This window comes from Eurosta solidaginis, chromosome 2 (assembly GCF_040869045.1).
Source record: "Eurosta solidaginis isolate ZX-2024a chromosome 2, ASM4086904v1, whole genome shotgun sequence".
Classification (NCBI taxonomy): domain Eukaryota; kingdom Metazoa; phylum Arthropoda; class Insecta; order Diptera; family Tephritidae; genus Eurosta; species Eurosta solidaginis.
Window position 1 is genome coordinate 111,650,023 of NC_090320.1, and position 18,075 is coordinate 111,668,097.

The window sequence follows — 18,075 nt, forward strand, 5'->3', positions numbered from 1 at the left end:
TACGATCCTTTTTTCCGGGAAGTAGACCAGAGACGGACTGGGACTGGGATTACGACTAGGACTGGGACTGAGACTCGTAGTTGGACTGGAAGAAAATACATACCACCCTCTGGGACTTATAATAATGGATGAAGAAGAATGAGAAGAACTTGAGAGTAGATAAAAGAGAGAAGGAGACTGAGAAAGAGATAGAATGAGACGAAGATGGGAATAGATGAAGCGAAAAAGACGGAGGGAGTGTATAAGAGGATTAGGAGAAAGTGAAGAGGGGGGAGGGCAGAGTTAGATGGAAAAAGATTACTAAAATGTATGCAGATAGACCAAATTTAGGGCAGAACAACGTCTGCCGGGTCTGCTAGATATTTATATCGAACAAAACTTCCTTTTATTTGTTCCCTAATATATGTACATATATCTCCGTGCTACCGAGTGTTGCCGCGAGGGTTATTTTTTTGTAAGATACAAATTTTTAAAATTTTCTTATACTTAATTATTATAAATGTAGAGGAAATGAGTAAATTAGAAAAATAAACAGAGTTGCGTCAATGCCTTTCATGTTATATAATCTATAACTGCATCTTTTACCTTCTTGTTTGTTATTCGACATCATTTATTTAGCGTATTTACATTTATGGCCTTATATATAAAAGTAAGAATATCAGCAGTTTCCTCTATCTTTTTAGATGTTGGCTTTCCAGCACCATGGCCACTTTTATTGTACACGCGTAAAAGGATTGGATTCTTCTGAAAGGAAGAGTATCGCACTGCTTCCTGAAGAGCGGCGGCAAATTTCAAAGAATGCAGGGGGCTTACTCGATCATCATGATCAGCTGTCAAAATCAAAGTGGATGGATATTCCTCTGATTTTTTTCTCGGAGTATGCACATTGTGTAATGGCGAATATTTAAACAAATTTTCAAAATGTTCTCTTTCACTAGGGTTTCCATAATCTGAACACCAAGCTTGACCAATTGTGAACTGATGAAATCGTAACATATCCATAACACTATAGAAATAGCAAATAATAAACACTTTTATATGTGGAGTTGTTTTCATGTACATAACTTACCCAACTTGTGCCACTGCAGCAGCAAAAAGGTCGGGGCGTTGATTTATGCAGGCTCCCACAAGAAGTCCTCCATTTGACCCGCCTTGTATAACAAGCTGATCCTTGGCTGTATATTTGTTAGCGATTAAGAATTCAGCAGCGGCTTGAAAATCATCAAAAACATTTTGCTTGTTTAATAATCGTCCCCCGTTATGCCATTTTTCACCATATTCACCTCCTCCGCGAATATTGGGATATGCTAACATTCCATCAAATATATCGATGAACATAAGCCCTGCTACGGAAAACGTGGGCTGCATGCTTATATTGAAGCCTCCATAACCATAGAGAAGACACGGCTTTGAAAATATGCTTTCCTTCCGTTTATGTATGATGAACATGGGAACTTTAGTGCCATCCTTACTTTTATAAAATAGCTGTTTTACTTCGTAGTCAGTTTGGCTATACCCATCAATGTTTAATTTTACTTCACGGAAAATCTTTGGAGGTTCTTCCGGTGTTTTGAAATCATATTGATATATTGTGCCAGGATTTAAAAACGATGTAAATAAAAAATAAAATAAAATAAATGTAAGGCGCGATAACCTCCGAAGAGATCTAAGGCCGAGCTTCTCTTCCAATTTGCGTCGTGCTCCTCTTGATTTTCCCTACAAATTGGCCGGACGGGACCTACATGTTTTATGCCGACTCCGAACGGCATCTGCAAAGCAGATGAGTTTTCACTGAGAGCTTTTCATGGCAGAAATACACCCGGAGTGCTTGCCAAACACTGCCGAGGGGCGACCCCGCTTAGAAAAATTTTCTTCTAATTGAAAAATCTTATTTCTAAAATTTTGATGTTGCTTTGCCCGGGAGTTGAACCCAGGGCATACGGTGTGATAGGCGGAGCACGCTACCATCACACCACGGTGGCCGCCAAAACGATGTAAAGCTGAAGAAAAATTCAGAATGTTTTTTCTTTCCAGATGCCGTTACCACCGTACCAACATCCAAATTAAATTTTCGAATCAATGTTCCAGTGATCAAGCAATTTACCTGAAGCGAACTCTAAAACAACAAAAAAGAATATCATGTTAACCCAGAGCCAGGTAAAATGCATTGTATGCAAAAATGTAAAAGTGATAACAACTTTCTGAGCCAGATAGCTCCAGGTAGAGCTTTGGTTTGCTTTCGACATTATTGCACAACGCAGAGTTATTGTTGCGGCAAAGTACTCGACGCCTACTTGTATCGTACACATGTATATAAAAATTTCGTTGAACTTATAAAAAATATTTCGTATATGGAGTAAAATTTCCCAAGTGTGCCAAGGAAAGCTAGACGTCGAAAGGCTGCAATCGAAAGAAACGGCCAATAATTTCTCAGCTCGACTCTCACACCTGCTCTCTAAGAGCTCAAGTGAACCCAACGGCATGCAGGAGTAGTGAGTGGGAGCATATCTCTAAAGCAATTCGTAACGTCGATGAGGAAGAAATTCGTTACCGGCGACCATGGTTACGATGAAGAATGCCGCGTTGAAACAGAAAGAAAAGACGTTGCCTACAGGGCTTTGTTAAATGCCGGCGCAAGAAGAGTGTGTGAACGCTAAAGCGAGTTGAAAAGGGAAGCAATGCGCCCTTAAAGGAAGCAACAAGCAGAAACAGAAAGGCGTGAGTTCGAGGAGTTTCAGCTGATAGCCACAGTGAGTTTCTTTATTATGGAAAAACACTTCTCTCCTCTCCTTAATGGAGACAGCGATGTACCGGCCAGGGATACTGAACCCGATCCCGCAATATATGATGAAGGAATTAATGTCCACTCATCGGACTATGACGAAGTGAGATTAGTAATAATCAGATTAATAACAAGACAGCAGGCTTAATATTTTATATATTTTATATAAGGCCCTATCGACCAGATTTTTACTATGTACCAAAGCTTAGAAAAAAGCCTGTCAAAAAGGATATGACACATATCATCTCTTCGTCGATTTCAAAGCCGATAGCACAAAAATTAGCTGCTTATATGGCGCTGTTTGAAATGGCATTGAGCAGCACCACCATCTAAGTCAGAATTGGGAACTAAACGAGGTTTGAGACAAGGAGACCCCTGTCGTGCGATTTCCATATTTAATTTACTAGCTGAAGAACTTAACTGCTCTGGATCAATACTCTATAAGAGCATGCAATTACTGGCTTATGCTGATCATATTGATGTCATCCGCCTGAACACCCGCTTCGTAAGTTCTGCTTAATCCAAACTGAAAAAAGTAGCGGAAAATGGGTTTGATGATGAGTGAGGACAAACCGAAGTACCTGCTGTCATCAAGCAAAGAGTCAGCGCATTGTGCCTTGGAAACCACGCCACTATTGGCAGTCATAATTTCGAAATAGCAAAATACTTCATTTATTTGGAAACCACCATTAATACTAACCAGTGTTGCCAGAACTTTTTCAAATAATAAAAGCTAAATAAAAATCGTTAAGGCTAAGAAAAAAGCTGATAGTCTAAAGCAACTTTCCAAGCGTTTTCTTACATTTTTTCATAAAAAACATAACAGAATAAACATTTCATACATCTGGTAAAAAATTACAAGTGATAATAAAAATAATAATAAAAAGTTAATAAAATAATTTACAGAAGTATTCTGTGTTTTATGAAAATTGTTTAAAGTGACCACTGTTCTACTACTCCTACCACAGTTATTTCAGTGCTTGCAACACTACATCTACATACATACATACATACATAAAAGTTAGTATGTTTGAGATAATACATCGTTAGCTTAATTCATATGAGCACTAGCCAACAGATTTGGTCAAACTGCGTTTTTCGCAGAATTTGGTATGATACATTATATATTTTTGCTTCTCCTGTAATATTTTACATTTTTAAACGGTTTTATTAAGTTTGACTTAATTGGCTGACTGGCTGGCTGGCCGGTACGAATTTTGTAATTGAAATTTAAGTAACTTCCCGATAAGCTACAAACTTGAAACTTGGAATATAGGTTAGAACCCGATGACAATGCAATAATAAGAAGAAAAAAACTCCGATAGGTGGCGCATGGATCAAAATATTTCAAAAAATCGTATTTGTCCGATTTGGTTCATATTTGGAACACATAATGTATATGTAAATGAATAGAAAGCGAGCTATGACAAAAAAAATTAAAATCAAGGATCGAGATATTCAAAAAAATCGTATTTGTAGTCTGATTTGGCTCATATATGGACCACATAATACATACAAGGATAGAGAGAGATCTATGAAAAAAAGCGCCGCTAGTGGTACATCCTTGTTCTTACTTCGCATAATCCTTCGGTTACCTCGTTCACCCATTTCTTCTAAGGTCTAGACTTTTCGCGAACAGCTCCTTATTTATTTCTCCTTTATGTATCGTGTGTATGTGTGAGTAACAACTTCTGCTCTTAGCTGGCGAATACATATATGTACGTGAAACATTCTCTTTGCTGTTAGCTTCGCTGTTTACATGTATCTATGTGTGGCAGCTTTCTTTGGTGTTTACGTGTACATATGTATGGCTGCTTACTTTGCTGTTGTTGTGCTTTTATTTACTAACATTCGCCACAAACCTTTTATCTAGCATTGAATAAAAGTAAAAGAGACTTTGGAAAATGGAGTTTTTATAAATTGCTGCTATCAAACAACTCCAATCCTTTTTATAAGCAACCGTGCACTTGACATTCAAAAACCTTTCGGATGTTAAATTTTGATGTGTACTTCTTTAAAAAAAAATAATTTTTCCTGAAAATTTTACTAACATATTTTATTGGTGTCTAAAATTTATCGCGTCCGTACCCTCTTTAATAGTCTGATTTATATATTTCTGTTTAGTTTACCAACAAAATTTGTACATCGTCAAAAAGAAGGCACTTTTGCCCTATCAGCAGTGTCTATAATGCATTTTATTTCGGTGCCTGGTATTACGTTATTCATAATACTTAAAATTCCTTCCTCTCCTGGAAAAACTAAAAATTTGAAAACCAAACTGGAAATACTGGTAACTGGTTTTTTCCCAAACGCTCAACTGTGCAACCCTTGTTATCCCATTAGATGCACTTTGTAGTGGTTTAAGTTCATCGGTTAGGGTTCCATTAGTATTGTATAGCTCTTTTGTCTGAATGCTAGTCTGAAATTGAAAATTCAATTTCGCGCGGAAATAGTTTCGAAGCCGATGAAACACCTAGTCGAATCGCATGGCAAACACCCGGAACAAAACCGATAATAGCGACACTAGCATCATCTTTAAGCCCTTAAAATTTTTAACATCCAGCTCAAATGCATTCTTACTTACTTACTTAATTGGCGCTTAATTATGGTCACGGCCGTCCAACAAGACGCGCCAACTCGCGCCATTTTGTCACCCCAAGGAAGTTTAAATCGTTTTACCTCTGGTCTTTCTAGCGAGTTGGGGCTACTCTCTTCCTCTGCTTCCATGGGGGGGGGGGGTTCCGATAAAAATATTTTCTTAGCCGGAGCGTTATATTTCATTCACATAACATGACCTAGCTAGCGTAGCAGCTGTGCTTTAATTCCCTGGACTATGTTGATGTGTGCGTAAAGCTCGTACAGCCCAGATTAAATCTTCTTCGGTACTCGCCATCACCAACGCGTAGAGGTCCATAAATTTTTCGAAGAACTTTTCCCTCGAACACTCCCAGAACCGCTTAATCTGATGTTCTCATGGTCCATGCTTCTGCACCATATAGCATGACGGGATAAGTGACTTGTACAGCATGAATTTCATTTGCCGAGAGAGGACTTTACTTTTCAATTGCTACCTAGTCCGATTTAGTTCCCTCGGTGTTACCTATTCGCACAGCGAAGATGGGACTGGCTCGCCTTGTTGAATGGCCATAACCGTCGGCTATATATCACTTGGTGGCCGCCTCGATGTGGTGATAGTGTGCTCCACCTACGACTTGGAAGATCCTGGCTTCAAGTTCCGGGTATAGCAACATAAAAAACTTAGAAACAAGATTTTTCAATAAGAAACAAGTAAGGATGGGACTGTCTTCGTCTGTGCCGAAGACTTCATACCTTTCATGAATGTGGCTGAACAATAATCTTATCCCATTCGTAACCTCCAAATAATCGGCTGTATTAGATAAAAAATATATAGTGAACAGATGTACATACCTAAGCGATTTTTAAGATAAATAAAAAATAAAAAATAGGTAGGTACTTTGTGTTAGGATGCAAAGTTTCACGTTTTTTGTGGTCTGCATGTAAAAACTATGACTACGAATCGCGTATTTCAACAATATATGACATAAACCCAAGTATTTGATGAAATTTTAAGTTTTATAGCCGTAAAAAAGGGGCAAAAATTACAGTTTATATGGGGTATAAATATATATACCACCGATCTATGATTTTTTTAGGCAAGAATATATGCTATCTACGTAAGCATTTGGTTAAATTTGAAGCTTCTAGCCGTTAAAATGGGGTAGAAATTGCGCAAAGTTTCTTATCTGGACAATCGGTTGTATGAGATATAAAAAAAAAATAAATAAATAAATGTAAGGCGCGATAACCTCCGAAGAGATCTAAGGCCGAGCTTCTCTTCCAATTTGCGTCGTGCTCCTCTTGATTTTTCCCTACAAATTGGCCGGACGGGACCTACATGTTTTATGCCGACTCCGAACGGCATCTGCAAGCCAGATGAGTTTTCACTGAGAGCTTTTCATGGCAGAAATACAATCGGAGCGCTTGCCAGACACTGTATGAGATATATGCTGTATTTATATTTATACAAAACAAGTAAGAAAGGCTAAGTTCGGTTGTAACCGAACATTACATACTCAGCTGAGAGCTTTGGAGACAAAATAAGGGAGAATCACCATTTAGCAAAATGAACCTAGGGTAACCCTGGAATGTGTTTGTATGACATGGGTTTCATATGGAAGGTATTAAAGAGTATTTCAAAAGGGAGTGGGCCATAGTTCTATAGGTGGACGCCATTTCGGGACATCGCCATAAAGGTGGACCAGCGGTCACTCTAGAATGTGAATGTGTGTTTGTACGATATGGGTATCAAATAAAAGGTGTTAATGAGTATTTTAAAAGGGAGTGGGCCTTAGTTCTATAGGTAGACGCCTTTTCGAGATATCGCCCTAAAGGTGGACCAGGGTGACTCAAGAATGTGTTCGTACGATATGGGTATCAAAAGAAAGGTGCTAATGGGTATTTTAAAAGGGAGTGGACCTTAGTTCTATAGGTGGACGCTTTTCGAGATGTCGCCATAAAGGCGGACCAGGCGTGACTAGAATGCGTTTGTAAGATATGGGTATTAAATAAAATGTGTTAATGGTTATTTAAAACGTAGTGGGCCTTAGTTCTATAAGTTGACGCCTTATCGAGATATAGCCTTAAGGGTGGACCAGGGGTGACTCTAGAATGTGTTTGTACGATATGGGTATCAAATTAAAGGTATTGATGAGGATTTTAAAAGTTGTATATGTGAAGGCGTTTTCGAGATATCGATGAAAATGTGGACCAGGTTGACCCAGAACATCATCTGTCGGGTACCGCTAATTTATTTATATATATGTAATACCACGAGCAGTATTCCGGCCAAGATTCCAAGCGCTTTTGATTTCGCCCTGCAGAACTTTTTCATTTTCTTCTACTTAATATGGTAGGTGTCACACCCATTTTACAAACTTGTTTCTAAGGCTATATTTTGCGTCAATAAACCAATCCAACTACCATGTTTCATCTCTTTTTTCATATTTGGTATAGAAATATGGAATTTTTTTAATTTTTCGTAATTTTCGATATCGGAAAAGTGGGCGTGGTCATAGTCGGATTTCGACCATTTTTATACCAAGATAAAGTTAGTTCAGGTAAGTACGTGAACTAAGTTTAGTAAAGATATATCGATTTTTGCTCAAGTTATCGTGTTAACGGCCGAGCGGAAGGACAGAAGGTCGACTGTGTATAAAAACTGGGCGTGGCTTCAACTGATTTCGCCCGTTTTCACAGAAAACAGTTATCGTCATAGAGTTTATGCCCCTACCAAATTTCACAGGGATTGGTAAATTGGCATTAAAAGTATTCTAGACGAATTAAATGAAAAAGGGCGGAGCCGCGCCCATTTTGAAATTTTCTTTTATTTTTGTATTTTGTTGCACCATATAATTACTGGAATTGAATGTTGACATAATTGACTTATATACTATAAAGATATTAAATTTTAGGTTAAAATTTGACTTAAAAATTTTTTTTTAAAAGTGGACGTGTTCGTCATCCGAGTTTGCTAATTTTTATTTAGCCCACATATAGTAATAGGAGTAACGTACCTGCCAAATTTCATCATGATATCTTCAAGGCCTGCCAAATTACAGCTTGCAAAACTTTTAAATTACCTTCTTTTAAAAGTGGGCGGTGCCACGCCCATTGTCCAAAATTTTACTAACTACTACTTTCTATTTTACGTCATAAGGTCAACGCACCTACCAGGATTCATCGCTTTATCCGTCTTTGGTAATGAATTATCGCACTTTTTCGGTTTTTCGAAATTTTCGATATCGAAAAAGTGGGCGTGGTTGTAGTCCGATTTCGTTCATTTTAAATAGCGATCTGAGATGAGCGCCCCGGAACCTACATACCAAATTTCATCAAGATACCTCAAAATTTACTCAAGTTATCGTGTTTACGGACGGACGGCCGGACGGGCATGGCTAAATGAATTTCTTTTTTCGCCCAGATCATTTTGATATGTAGAAGTCTATATCTATCTCGATTAGTTTATGCCGTTACGGATTACAGTTATGCGAACAAAGTTAATATACTCTGTGAGCTCTGCTCAGCTGAGTATAAAAACGAACATGCAATAACAGAAACAAAATTGCAGCAATTTTCATCTGGAGGCGAGCCATATCGGAAACGCCAGATAAAATATAAAGACTTCGTTGTTTTAATATTGTAAATTCATTTGAAAAAAATTAACGCGAAAAGATTTCAAAAGAGCCTAACTCAAAAATTTAAGCGAAAAGATTTAATTAATTACATGGTTGTTGTTGCACACAATTTAAAATTTTAGATTTTACTACTTTTTCTTTATACATAATTCCTTCCAAATAAATGAGCGTTTCTGAATTTTGAGAAGAATTTAATGGTTTTTCTGTCGTCTGATTACTTTCTGAATTTTTCCTTCTGAAATTCGACTTCTGAATTTCACTTCTGAAATTTCACTTCTGCAATTTGACTTCTGAGATTTGACTTCTGAGTTTTGACCGCTGAATTTTGTATTTCTGAAAAATGTGTTTCTGAATTTTTGTTTTCTGAATTTATGGGGGCACCCCGACATCTAAATGCCTTATTAGCTGATTTGAAGTTGATCAGGAACCAATGGGAAACAATTTTAAACGAATGCGAAACAGTTGCTATTCAATTGAACATCTCGCCAAAGTTTCCGGACATTCGAAAGAGAAACCCCAAAAGACGTTTTGAAGATAATGGAAATGAGATGATTATGGATGATCTAGATTCTGATTTTAAAAACAATAAATTCTTGGTGATCGTCGATTCAGTAATCACTGGCATTACTGAACGATTTGTAGCTATGAGAAATTTGAACGAGACGTTTTCCTTTTTGTGGCAATTTGAAGACATGGATGAAACTACGGTTCGGGCAAATGCAGCAAAATTTGGCGAAAAATACAATAAATAATAATTCACTTGAAACACATTATGAAGCAAATTTTGATAAATCTATGTCACCATTAGAATTGCTAAATGCCATCTATGTTCAAATTTTTCAAATCTGTATACAATTTTCCCCAACATTTGAGTTGCTTTACGTATCTTTTCACTATACCTGTCACTGTAGTTAGTGCAGAACGTTCTTTCAGCGTCCTTGCAAGAATCAAAAACTTTCATAGATCGTGTTTATCTCAAGAGCGAGTTTCAGGACTTGCCACGTTTTTGCAGCGAAAAAAGCAAGAAAAGCCACTCTTTGATATCCGAACCTTCTATATTGAATAATTAATTATATTTATCAGGAATGTACTAAAATGTTACCGAATAACTAGAAAAGCTTATTTGAAATAATATGAAGTTGTTAAAAGAGAATTTTATTTCTACGTTACAATAAAACAGCATAAATAGTAAATATTCTGTGTTAATTTAATTTTTAGCTTTTAGTCCAAAGACCATTTAGTTGATGTGGCAAAAATTTTTCCTGATGTAATCCATCAATAGTGATTCATGAAGGAGACGTCATTAATTCAAATTAATCAAATGTATAAGTGCATTTTTATAAGGGGCCCGTAAATTGTTTAGTACCGGGCCCGGATTTTCTCTCTACGGCCCTGGATATATACTATATGTATGATTTTTCCGACAACAATATATGCTATATATGTAAGCATTTGGTGAAATTTTCAGCTTCTAGCTGTTAAAATGGGGCAGACATTGCGAAAAGTTTCTTATCTGAACAATCGGTTGTATGAGATATCTATATATATAAAAATCAAATTCTGTGTGTGTGTTACCTATGGAAACTTATTTCCCACACTTCAATCATCACAAAATTTTGGATGTAGGCTGCTTCGATCAACACGAAGGTTTTAGGTTAAAAATAATTTGGATATATAAAAGGGTCGTGGCACGTCCCATACAAATGGAATCTTTGGTACTGCATAAATCTGCAGGTATACATGTAGTGAACTTGACTGTTCAATATATTTTCGATAATATTTTTTTCATTTACTGACAATAAGTACAAATCATATTTTTATAACAATATTTCTGTATAAATTCAAAGTTAAAATGCATTAAAGTTAAATATTTTGTATTTTGAATTTAGTTGAACTGTTAATCTGGCAAATGATAAGAGTTTAATTTATATGAATTTAAATTAACTAATTCAGGATGGACACCGATCTCTTCGTGGTCTCAATGTTGTTATCCTGTTACTCTCTTGTATAGTTTCCGGATTGTCCATTCCCACATTCGGCCATCCTGGTAAGTTATTCGACCGGAATAACGAATGCCAAGGTTTCATGTACTCAGCTATAGTCGTCGTTCTATTTGAACCTTCTTGGTTCCCTACTTTCTTAACTTCATATCTTCCGTGGTTTAATTTTGCGATTACCTTATACGGTCCAAGATATTTAGCTTTTAATTTTAAACTAGTTCCAAACTGTGTCCTTTTTATTGCTACAAGTTCATTAATTTTGTAGTCAGTACTCGGTTTCTTTTTTGTTGAATGCTTTACGGTTTTCATTTTGAGTTCTGCTTATATTTTCTTGTGCAGCTTTTCTCAATGAATCTCGCTCTACATTTAAGTCGTCAATTTCAATTCATTTAAAATTTGCCGCAAATCTGGGTACTCTATAATTTTCATCTCTAAGCCGGTTAAAATTTTGAACTGTGTTTTTTTCGTGCTTCTGAGAGCAGTGCTATTGACAATTTGTTGAACTTTATCCACATGACTGTACCAGTGGGTCGGGTTGTTGTGACTCAACTTAGAAATCATTGGAACAATTATCTTGTGAATCCGATCCACCTGTCATTACCTCGAGGTGCCCCTGTCTGTAGCTATCTGTAAGTGATGTATATTCTCACGCTCACAATACTCTCTAAACACATTTGACGTAAACGCACTACCTCTGTCTGACACTATGCGTTTCGGATTTCCAAAAATTGCAGCTTGCTTTTCCAATCTACTGACTACTTCTTCTGCCCCAGTAGGATTTAGTTGAATATAGCCAAACATATTTAGAAAATCCATCTACCACTACAAGAATGTGATTGTACTTTTTCCGCTATTCTGCCAGTGGACCAACGTGGTCGATGTGATATGTACACAACGGTTCGCATGCCTTGTCTATTGGCGTCAACAAACCTTCTTTTTTCCCTGTTTTAGCATCCATTATTATATATTCTATACATCCCTTAACTATCCTACTAACCTCCCAAATTTGGAATATAATAATATTTTTCCACTAATTCTTGGGGTTTTTTAGCTGCAAAGTCACCCTGGATATGCGCTAATTTTATCACTTCTTCCTCCATTACAGAAGGTACTACTAAAAGTTCTTTAACTGGATCTTTATAAAGTAAGTCGTTTATCACAAAAAAGTTTTCATAACTATCTTTTTCCAAAACTTTTTTTACAGCCCTTATCCAATTGTCTTCCATTTTTGCCTCTCTCAACCTAAACTTTAACGAGTCTTCAATTAAGAGACAATAAACTCGACTCAAAGCATCCACATGCCCCATCCGTGTACCTGGTCTGGGCTCTATAACATAGTTATATTCCTGTAAATACATTGCCCATCTCATTACTCTATCTGGTACATCCTGTCAGTCATAGCGAAAACATTACAATCTGTGACAATTTTATATTTTTACGTCCTTCAAATAAATTTTCCATGTCTGTAGGGCTTTAATTATCGCTAAAACTTCTAGTTCAAATGAACTATAACGTTCTTCACTCGGGGATGTTCTACGACTTAAATATTCGACAGGATGAAATAACTGGTCTTCCGAATCTTTCTGGAGCAAAATCGCTGCGTAACCATATTTCGAAGCATCTGCGTGTACTTCTGTTTCAAATTTTGGATTATACAGTTTCAATGCTGGTGCATTTACTAACGCATACTTTAGTCCCTGTATAGCTAGCAAATGGGTTTCCTCTAATTTGAATTTGACATCCTGTCTATAATTGCGTAGTCTTTAACAAAACGCCTAAAAAACGAAGTCAACCCCAAAAATCGTTGCATTTGTTTTTTATTCGTCGGAATTGGAAAATTTTCTATTGAAGTTGTTTTTTCCTTTGACGGTAAAACTTTTCCATTTTCCACAATATATCCTAAAAAATTAATCTGACTCCTCAAAAACTGACATTTTGGCCATTTGATATTTAACCCATACTTAGTTGCATGGTTCAACACAATATCCAATCTATGAATTGCTTCCGCATTATCCTTTGCAGGAATCACAATATCACCCATATGATGCCTGGACATAACGACAGAACACTGCGGGGAAGTTCGAAATTCCGAACGGAACAAAACAAAACTCATACTGACCATTCTGAATTACAAACGACGTATATTTTCTTGACCTTGGGTCGACAGGTACATGAAAAAACCCATTTTTCACATCAAGCGTAGTATATACTTTTGCTCCTGCCAATTTATCTAAAACTTCATCAATTCGTGTCATTGGAAAATTATCCCTCACTATCTTTTCGTTGATTTTTCCTGAAATCACAACATAGACGTTTCGAACCATCTTTCTTTGACGTAACTACTATAGGCGAGGCGTAAGGTGAATTGCTCGTCTTTATAATCCCTTCCTCTAACCACTTCCATCGCTTCCAATAACGGCAGCATATGGCAAATAACGATATCTTACCACGTGAAATACAATCTCAACAACTACCTCATCAACAGAAACATTTGCTTGGAAACTACCCAATGTCGTGAGCTTACCACCACCTATGCCATATAAATGTAGTATTTCCTTGTCTAATTCCACACCACCTAGCATCATTAATGTGTCATACCTTACCACAGAAAATTTACTACCCGTATCAACCAGCGTACTGAAAGTAAAATTGTTTAAAGTCAAATCCAAAAAAAAAATAAATCATCACACCGCTTGGCATGTGTGCTTGCCTTTCCTCCACATAACATGTTAACACGTACCGATTTAACCTCACGCTCCGCTACTTGTCTAGTTTTGCACTGATGGGAATAATGCCCCAATTGTTTACATTTCAAACACTTTACAGCACTAGTACTTGCATTTCCAGCACTTAAAGTACTAGGAAGCGTGCTACTTGCATTTTGGCAATCCTTGGCAATATGTCCTTCCTTACCACACCTATAACATTTCCATTTAGTGGCCAACGACTGGCTTCTGTCATCAACTTTACCCCCTGAAGAATTCTGCTGCATACTCAATTTATTTTGCGATAAATGAGTGCCTTTTACTTTTTCGTATACGCGAATTTGTTCCTTCAAATCTTTTAAAGTCCTAGCCTGATACATCATTGCCTTATTGGCTCGAGAATCTGTATACCATCAACAAAATACTCAATGGTACTTTGTTCATCCAGTAAAATTTGTTTGCCAATTTTTATTAATGTATAAAAATATTCTTGCAAACTATCTTTAGGCTGTTTTTTTCTATTTCTCAATGCGCGATGTAACTCAGAAGTACAAAACTTTTCTCCAAATTCTTCTACCAGCTCTTTCTTCAAAGACTCCCAATGCCTGACACCAACTAAACCTCTGGTAAATAGCTTCGCGGCTCCCTTCAATAATTTCTTCGCATATACATACTTTTGTAGACCGTTCCAGCCAACTGTATCAGATATGTCATCAAACTCACTGACCGACTGCTTAATATCGTGTGTACTGTCCCCAGAAAATTACGAGATACTATCTTGAATATCTCTCAATGTAAAAACTACTCTTTCTCTTTTCTGAATTGAAGCAGTCCTTACATCTGCATCAACATAAACGGAATGTACCGATTCGTCGCTACTCATATCCTCACCTTCAGCTCTACCCAATCTATAATGATCTAAAAGTCTGTCTTGCAATTTTTTTTTCATCCTAGCGTACTTAAATTTAACTCTCTTAGCGTTTCTTTCAGCACATCAACTGTCATTGACCTTATCGTATCAGCGTCCATCTTACGAACTCGTTAAAAAAAAGTATATATAAGTTAAGCCTCACAGCAAGCGAGGCGATAAAAAATTTATGTTGCGGTGAACTGCCCGTTCACCGAATTAAAATAAACACGAGAAATATTGTGACGAATTTACTTGAAAATCCTCTTATTTGCAATCCTCTGCTAAGTTCGAATCACTAAACTGTTGAATAAATAACTCCAATTTGTAATATGCAAAATGGCCTTTATTAAAGTACTTCACAATAACACTCAAACTGTGCAACGAATATCTTGCTTAATAACCAAACTGATAGCTTAAATAAAGCTGACTTTCAAAATAATACTGCTATTGCTCGCTAGATATCGTCTTAATCGAAACTGCTTGACAACTCAAATCAAACTGAATTCCAGCGCCTCGACACTTGTTGCCTTATATACTGTCTGATTTCAACGTTGCATCTTCTAGGCGCTTCCAGAATCTACTAGTCCATCAGCTCTCAAACTTCTCAGGGTAACTACAATTGTATAATTTGTATAGCTTCTCTCACACCCCATGCGCTTGTATGTGTGAGCGACACTTCCACAATTATAACTGCCTACATTTAGGAGCATCTCAATAAGATGTCTGCATGTGTTTGGGCATCTCATCTCCGCTGCGTGTACGTACATATGTGTAGACATAATGATTGAATTATCGATGTGAATCACGTCACTGCTTAGCATCGGCTTAGAGATAGCAGCACTCCTTAGTTTTGCTAATATTCGTAACACTACCCTCCACCTAAGTCTGATCGTCCCGATCAGACAAATCTCTCGATCTAAACGCTGTCAGCATCTCCAAATTTACCACTCTTCTACTTCGTGGTTTCCCAATTGTAACAACAGCCTTATGATCTCACCCTGTTTCCCACTTGGTGCAACCCTGTTGTCTATTGTGAATGGACAACAGGTGTTGAAACAAGTTGGAAACGGGGAGGTCGGCTCGAAAAAGAAAGACGGCCATCATCATTATTGAATATCGAACGAAGTGCGTACAAGTAGAAGCTAAAACTAAAATATTATACTATGAAGAACTAACTAAGTCTAGTGAAAATAACTAAAAAGTACTTAGTATACTACAAAACTAAATTTGATAAATAACATTTACTAAAAGCTACTTATATAAAGACTAAGTAAACTAAAATTACAAAATACGTGTTTTTGGCGTTTGATAACTGGAAGTGTGTGTGCGTATTAGTAGGGTGTGCGCACAAGAACAATTTTTGAAGAAGTTCCGAAAAGGAACTTCACATGGCGACCGTGGGGCAGCTTGCCAAATTAAATGTAGGATGGAGCACGAGGCCACCTTCATAAGGCAGCACAATTGGTGAAAACCGTTAAACGGGCCTAAATGGAAAATATATAAAACATAAAATGCAAAAATTTATAAAAAAATATAAAATACAAAATTCTACAAAAAAATATAAAATACAAAAATCTTCACAAAAAAAAATACAAAATACAAAAAACTACAAAAATATAAAACATAAAAATCTACAAAAAATGTTTTCTCAACACAACAAAAACTTCAGCATACGAATTAAAAAGAAGCTGTATAACGACGTAACGGGATAAGGCAAGGTACGCCACCTGAAACAAACGGAGTCACCATAAGTAGCGGCACATCAAACGGAGAAAATTAGCAGCAGCGAAGTGATGACGGCAGCAGCAGAACAGCAGCAGCAGAACAGCAGCAGCGGTGACAGCGTATGGTGAGGCGTAGCTTCCAGTCTGTATGTATGTATGTATGAGTTGTAATATGTAGTTGCTTTTGAAATATGCTATAGTGTTAACTACTTTGTATTCTTTACTTTAATTTTTAAAATAATTTTTAATTGAGTTTTCATGTTAACTTAAAATTTTTGAATAACTTCAAAAAAAGAAAATTCTAATTAGTTTGAAAATATTTAAACTCAAAAGTAAATAAAATAATATTTCTAAAAATAAATATTTAAATATTTGGTTAACCACCAAATATATTGGCGATTCTACCAACGGACCTAATTTTTAAATCGATATTTGATACAAATGCTGAATGTGGCGCTTTACGTATCACAGAGCTACTGAACAATGCAATATCACAAATAGAAGTGCAACTAAGTGACGTGCTACCAAAAAAAAAAAAAAAGTTTTATTAAGTTGTCTGAACCAATTGCAGACTATCAACCGGTTTCGGCAAATGTGCACACAAAAATGCGTGAACTGATTTCTCAAAGAAAAGTTAAATCAAAAATATCTACAAGAATTAGTGAAGATTAAATAGTGAATTCTTAACCGAAATTTAACTAAAAATAACTCTAAAATTGTGCACAAATATCTTTAAATATTTATATGAAGTGAACTAAAGAAGTTATTATAATAAAACAAACATCCAAATTTAAAAATTTAGTATACAAAGATATAAACTATGAACAAAGATACAAATATAAATAAACTATCTACGTAAATACAAATATTAAAAACTTTATTATCTATATTTAGATCCTTAAAATTTAACTAAATACTTAAAAATTAAAAACTATTTACAATTGAGTTATCCACTTCATTACAACAAGAGCTATTTTACGCACAACACACACAAGAACGGATTTAAAATATAAGACATCACGTTGAAAATGACGAGATTCATAAAGAAAACCACAAAGCCATTACATAAACAGCACCAACGATGTATTCAATTGTTATCACTTCCAAAAAACGCAATTGATTCCCTTACAATCTCTACAATCATCAATCAACTACTTATTAATTTTAATATACATATATATATATATATTTTTTTTATTATTAAATTAAATTTTATGTAAGTATAATTATTATTTTAATATTAAATTTAAAATCTTCTATTATAATTTAAATTAAAATTTTAAACCCTTTAAATTTTCAAATTTATTTTAAGATTATTTTTATATTTTAAAAATTCTATATAAATTATTTAAATTTATTTATTTTTATATAAAAATAAATATTTTATTTAAATTGTTCTCCCTTTCCAAAAAAAAAATCTTAAATATTTCCTAATTTTCAAATTTTTCATTTAATTTTTTTTTCATATGGTTCTACGTTCACCAATACGAACCCGTAAGTTTACAAATTCGGAAAATCAAAACAACAATTATACAAATAACACAATGACTCACAATACAACTCAAAATTCTAACATTAATACAACACAAAACAACATCTCTAATATAACACAAGATAACTTTACAAATTTTCCTTCTACTAAATCTATTAAATTACCACAATTTTGGCAAGATTGTCCTGATGCCTGGTTTTTACTTGTTGAATGACAATTTGAAATTAATAATATCACTGATGATAAT

The 18,075-nt window shown here is 35.7% G+C and overlaps 1 protein-coding gene across 2 annotated transcripts in view; it reads right to left on the bottom strand.

Annotated features, from left to right (window-relative positions):
• Positions 1–579: 579 nt before the first annotated feature.
• Positions 580–18,075, bottom strand: part of LOC137240152 (prolyl endopeptidase) — a 682,234-nt gene continuing 664,738 nt past the window's right edge. Inside the window, exons 7-9 of one of the 2 annotated variants that reach the window (XM_067766092.1) lie at positions 1,987–2,116; positions 1,070–1,604; positions 580–1,006 (exon numbers count right to left, since the gene is read on the bottom strand). In XM_067766092.1, coding sequence (XP_067622193.1) covers positions 607–1,006; positions 1,070–1,604; positions 1,987–2,116 — 1,065 coding nt within the window. In that variant the 3' untranslated portion in view covers positions 580–606. The remainder of the gene's footprint in view (positions 1,007–1,069; positions 1,605–1,986; positions 2,117–18,075) is intronic. The other variant, XM_067766093.1, reaches the window with a different exon arrangement.